The sequence below is a fragment of the Lonchura striata genome, chromosome 6 (assembly GCF_050655825.1).
Source record: "Lonchura striata isolate lonStrDom1 chromosome 6, ASM5065582v1, whole genome shotgun sequence".
Classification (NCBI taxonomy): Eukaryota; Metazoa; Chordata; class Aves; order Passeriformes; family Estrildidae; genus Lonchura; species Lonchura striata.
The window spans coordinates 2,461,566-2,467,565 of NC_140708.1; the positions used below are offsets into that span (position 1 = coordinate 2,461,566).

General features: G+C 50.0%; 1 protein-coding gene across 3 annotated transcripts in view; it reads right to left on the minus strand.

Moving 5' to 3' along the window:
• Positions 1-5,334, minus strand: part of LOC146766991 (collagen alpha-1(XIII) chain-like) — a 28,314-nt gene extending 22,980 nt beyond the window's left edge. For 2 of the 3 annotated variants that reach the window (XM_085583806.1, XM_085583805.1), the window contains exon 1: positions 4,187-5,334. In XM_085583806.1, coding sequence (XP_085439932.1) covers positions 4,187-4,489 — 303 coding nt within the window. In that variant the 5' untranslated portion in view covers positions 4,490-5,334. The remainder of the gene's footprint in view (positions 1-4,186) is intronic. The other variant, XM_085583807.1, reaches the window with a different exon arrangement.
• Positions 5,335-6,000: the final 666 nt, after the last annotated feature.

Sequence of the window (6,000 nt, forward strand, 5' to 3'; positions counted from 1 at the left end):
GCACTTCTTCAAAGGGGGCAGATTAATAGCTCTTTAGCATCCCCAGTTGTTTGCAGTCACCCGGGGAGGCGAAATCATTTCCCACCACTATCTCCAACCGCTAAGAGAAACACATTTTAAATAGATAATCTATTACAACCATCAGGAGGATTTCAGGGGTGGGTTGTTAACTCTTATTGTTTTACCTCTAATTTCCCCATTTTTTCTTAAAGGCCCAGGTCCTAGGATCATGGGACCATATGGCACAAAGCAAAAGTGAGCAGTGAGTCCTCCCAGGTGGAGCAAAAAGCTTGGAAATAACACCACCTAGGTACAAGGATTACAAGCAGCTGAAAGGAAATAGAACTTAGCTACCAGAGAAGCTGAAAGAAAAAAAAAAATAGATCCCCCGACTGTGGAGCAAAGAACGCTAAGCTAAAGATGTGGGCAGGGGATGCTTAGAGCAAGGTTACAGACCCTGGGAAACAAAGCAGTGTGCTTTGAGATTTGGAATAAAAGAAGGGGAGAAAAACACTTCAAGTCAGGAGGGAAAGAGTTTTCTAGTGTCCCTCCTTTACTTGCACAAGTAAGGAAAGAGTTCCAGAGAAATTAGACTATTGAGAAAGCAATGAGGATCAGTGCTCCCTCCCCATTCACAGGCAGATTCCTGAACCCCTTCAGAATCACTAAAAGTACAACAAACACCTTCAATACAAGCCCCTAAGAAGGCTGAGGGGCAGCTGATCTTCCCCCAGGGTGCACAGGATTACCTGCTGCTGCATCACACGTACACATTTCTATCTCTACAAATTCACAAATTCTGGGATTTCTTTTTCTAGCAACAGCTCTGAATCCATCCCATTCTCCACCCTGATGAGCTTTTGGCAAGTGAAATAGCACCAAGTGCTCCCCAGCATGGGAAAGGACTTTGTTTTCTCCTTTGGAAAGATTTGCCTCTCTTGCAAATGCCAGTAGTGAGCTTATTTGTGCTCCTTGTATGATTTTATGACGTCTCATAAATGCAGAGGAATTCAAATTCCTACATGGAGTTAAAGTTCTCCCTGTACTACCTGTTTCTAGCCCATTCTGCACAGATGTTTTTACAAGAAAACCTAGTCAATTTGAGTCTGGTAGAAAATTCCCTTGTGGTATTCGCCTACACCAGGCAGAGGTTTACACAGTAGCAAATGAAGCCCTGGTCAGGCTGCTTCTGGGAAAGCATCTGCCGCCCTCTCCTCGCTCCTCCTGAGCTGAGATGGAAACTCTGCCACAGCCAGCTGGTGGCTGTGCTCGAAAACCAGGCTCCGAGATGGAGAAAACATCCCCACCAGCTGCCTTAAAATTAACATCTTAAGCAAACCACCCCAGCTTCTCTCCCTGCCACTTTGCTTTATTTTTCCATATCTAGAAGAAAGGCCTCTAAAAGGACTTTGGCAATATGCACTTTTCAGTGCAATCTGTATGGTGTCCCTTGCTGATCCTTGGGAACACCTAGGGCACACCTGGGCACAGTCATGGCCCAGAATGGAGGGCATTACACACTCCAGCTCAGAGCAGTACAGGTTTTGAGCATAACCTTAGATCTCCTCTATCAGCCCTCTCAGACTACTTAGTTATACCCCTCTAGCTCATCTTCACAGCCACCAGAGCTAGAAATGTGCTCCTGTGCTGTGCCTTCTCTCCCACCTCTGATCAGTTTTTTCTAAAGCTGGGGTTCCTTTAAAGCTTTGCTATTTTATTTTGTGATGGATAACAGTGAGCTGGCAGCTGTTAAACCCATTAAGGTTGAAACACCAGGAAATGGTGAGGATGTGGCAATGAGAGGCGGCAAGGGTCTGAGCAGGGCGAGATGAACATCCCACTTTCATGTCCATCACAGCAAACCCATCTGCAGCCCCTCTCCCCAACTCATGGTCAGCACAACTTATTTTGCTTTCCTTACTTTTTTTCTCCCATCCTTTCCCTGGTCCCTTTACCTACCCTGTTTTTCTCCATCCTTGCCCCTCATCAGTCAGTCCTGTGCCCCACTTCAGACATAATGAAAAGGAGAACCGGAATTTTTCTTTTCTAATCAAAAGCCTCATAGGGCAACCCACCATCTGTCCACCAGCAGCCCCTTGTCCTAGAGCTCGAACTGCCTGGGTCATGCCAGTGCTTCTGGCTGAGTGTGGAGGTCGAAGGTTTAAATGCTTATCAGAAGTGGGCAGCACAGCTGCAAAGGGTGTCCTCCCTGGGGGACAGAGCCCACCTCCCCCATGGGCATCAGACCTTCACAGGTATAAAGGGACAGGAGACGTGGGCCAGGCACCCTTTCTCCTCCACAGTCTCCAGCACTTTTCTCCAAGCTCTTTTTGAAGCTGTGGCTCAGGATGAAGCTGGTAACCCTGGCAGTACTCAGAGCAAGTGCTGGCCCCTCAAGCAGTCATTCCTGTCCTACAGCTGTTCCCCACACACTGGCTGCAGTGGGGACTGTGGCCACCCCTAGGAGCACAGGAGGAGCTGCTCCGGAAACAGGGGTGCTGCTGGGCACATGGGCATCATGAGACCCCAATTTCCTCGCTAAGCTGAGCTATAAAAAGGTGGAAAGGTGTCGCAGCCAGCAGAGCCAGCAGGACACAGGGCCATCCGGCCCCAGGCACCATTCCTGGGAGGCACTTCTCAAATCTCGGTAGAGATAAACTTCGACTTCACAGCAGATATTATGCCAGCAGCAACAGAGGGATTGCTGCACTATCCCCTGCCTGGTGGCAGGGAAAGAGTCCTTGCCTGAGAGTGCAACCACAGGGCACAGATCCAATCACTCGCAATACTTCTGCCTCCCCAAACCCCTTTTTAAAGTAGGATATTGCCCCATGGACCCTGTCTTTCCCTTATTCCTCATCCAAAGAAGCAACTCAAAACCGTATCCTTCAGCTCCTGCAGTGTTTGCTAACTCAAGGTTCACAGCTTTTGGCTGCACACCCCAGCAGATCCAGGGACTGCTCTCACAAGACCCATAAACAGAAGCGGAGCCTGACAGCTGTAGGTTTAGACTCCTCACCGCAGACTTTCACTGCTCCTAGAAAGCAGGAGGGGGTCCAGGTCACCCCTGGTGCCAGGCAGCAGGGACCTGGCGGCAGGTCCCAGTAGTCAGCACTCTGATCATCCCATTCCTCGCGTCATCTGGTAATACCAGCCCAAAAGAGATTTTTTTCCAGCTACAAAGAGTTTTTGGGCTAGCCCTAGGGATCTCTCTAGCATGACTCAAGCCAAAGCTAGAGTAAACAGAGAAAAGGAGAGTTGGGTGGAAATGGCTCCATCCCTGAATTTCACCCCCAAGCCTCTCCTAGAGCTGTGGGAACAGTCCAGTGGGGACCTGTCTGGAGAGTTCAGCAACATGAGCCACCATCTGCTCCCTGACGCATGTCAACACCACTTCAAAGCCCAACAAGGCAAGGAATACTCATCGCAGTCAGAGTAGAGGAATACAGACAGCCCACAGTAGCATCAACACAGCAACACCTTTTAGTGTCAGCAACAACAATCTGCGCTTTTGAGCCCTCTTTATTGACCTGCTGAAGCCAGTAGCAGCATTCCCCCATCACCAGAGGAGGAACAGGGTCCAGTGGAGTCTGGATGGGACTCAAGTGAGTATAACATAGCCATATGCTCTATATTGATGCCCTGGCAGTAGCAGAAACCATCCTGGCAACACCAGTGTGTCTCATTTTCCTGAGCCAGGAGCTGTGAAAGGGGTCAGGGCTGGTGCAGCAGCAATGCCAGCCCATCACAACATTGGTGTGTTTGCAATTACCTCTTCCCATAGCCATGTTGGCTGTGACATGCCTTACACCTGTCCCCTTCCGGGGCTCAAACCCATGCTGAATCCCCAGGTTTAACCTCTAATTCTAACTCTTTCAGCATGCAAGACTCCTGAAGAGAAGGGCTAGAGATTTTTGCCTCCCCAGCAGGATCAGGGTTGAGGCTTTCCTCTTTGCAAAGTGCAGGCTACAGCTACAGCATGGGCTGAGAAGAGAGAAGTAAACGCCAAGCAAGTTTGAGAGGTGGGAGGGACCTGAAGGAACAGGGAATTCAACCTAGCAGCAGCATCATTCATGCAAAGATTCTAAGGAAAAGGAAAAAAATGGATGATGTGACTATGCAAGCGTGCATATGCCTAAAACCTATAATACTACAAACTATACATGCAAAACTAAAGAACACTGACCTCATTGAGCAGTTGGTCAACTCTTCCCAAAATAGCTGTCTCCATTTGGTCTGCTGAGAGCCAGGCAGGGAGCTGCGTGGGTCTGTCTGCTTCCAAGTGGGACACCCGGGACTGCAGATCGGAGGTCCGAAAGTACAGCAGGAGGCTCAGCACCAGAGAGAGCAGGGACACGCCAGGCAGCCCCGAGCCCAGCAGGAGAGGGAGGCGGCAGCATCTCTCCCCATCGCCACTCCTGGGGGGAGCCACACACCCCCTGTCAAAAGCTGCTTCGTCGACTCCTTTCCAGCTCTTCTCCTCCAACATTCCCTCCCTGTCCTGAGAAACAATAAATAAATAAATAGAATAAATAAAGCTTCACTCCTACTCCAAGACGCACAATCCAGAAGGCATAGAAAAAGAACGTCGAAGGGAATCCCAGTGCCAGCAAATCAGAAGTGACAGCAATAATGACAAAAGTGGATGGGGTGGGGGGTGTCTTTAAAAAATAAAAACAAACCACACACACATAAAAGGGGTGCAGAAAAAAGGGATCCAACTGCAGCAAAGAATGCGAGGGGGGAAAAATAATCTGATCAAGATTTTTTTTTTCCCTCCTGTTTTTTTTCCTTCTATTTCAGTCTTTTGGTTCGCTGGTAGGTTTTTGATTCTTTCTAAGCTGTCAGTTTCAGTTCCTTCGCAGACTGGCAAGGAGCTCGCACATGAAAGTCCCCATTAGAGAGAGGTAATTCTCAGCTGCTCCGGCGACGTTGTGCTCTGACTGATCGTGGCTCCCCTGTAACATGACACACTCCCTCCGAACTACGGGGCTGGGATGAGCGAGCTGCGCGGCTTCCCAAAGTAACCTCCTCTGCTCGCCCTCTCTCTCCACCTCTCCCCTTGCTGCATGATTTATTTATTTATGCAAAGCGCCGGGGTGGGATCGGGCAGTGGGACGCCCCTGTCCTGCTCGGTCCCCAAACCACCTCTGCGCCGCCAGCCCTTCCCTTTGAAGTGACTCTCGCCGAGGTTATTTATAGTGGCAGGAAAGAGATTGTAAAGCAGAGGCTGGGCTCACACCAGCCTGCATCTTCCTTTCCTCCAGGCAGCCGAGAGCACTTTATGGGATGGTACAAACGGGCTGTCGCGCCCCCCACGCAGATCCTGGGACAGCCATGAGGCACTGACAGTGGGGTATTTGGACCCCAACATTTTGAGGAGAGCAGCCAGGCAGGATGAAAAGCAGAGGGAAACATCTGGAAACAGGAGCTGGCAGCTGAGGGCTGTGCAAGAAATAAGTGAAGGGCAGCAGGGAGAAACACCCCAGGCAAGCAAGCTGCAGTGCAAGGGGGGGAACATTTGGGGGTACAACCTGCCAAGAGTGTTCAGAGGAAGTAATCTGCTGAGGCCCTCTAGTGAAGCAGAACTTCCCATCATCTCCGTGTCCCACCAGGCACAGGGCACCAGACAGACAATCCCCCTTTGGCAGCGAGCAGTCTCCCCAAAACGTGCCGTAGGGCAGCTCTGAGCCATGCGTCTGGGAAACAAAGCCTCCTTCTGTTCTTCAGCAGCAAGGGAGGGCCACGTCTCCCAGTTTTTCTGAGCATAACATACAATATTTTATCCTCCAGGGTGACATGCAGGCTCTGCTGAGCCCCTGCCTGTCTGTCTGTCCATTCTTTCATCCTCTCCTTGAGCACGCTCAGCAGTGAAGCAGGACAGCTCACCGTGGTGCACAGTCATTAAAACCCAGGCAGCAAATTGGTCTCTTAAAATCTGGCTCCCTTGTGGCTATTTTGCTGTCATTTACACATTTTAAATGAAGATTTTGCGTGCAG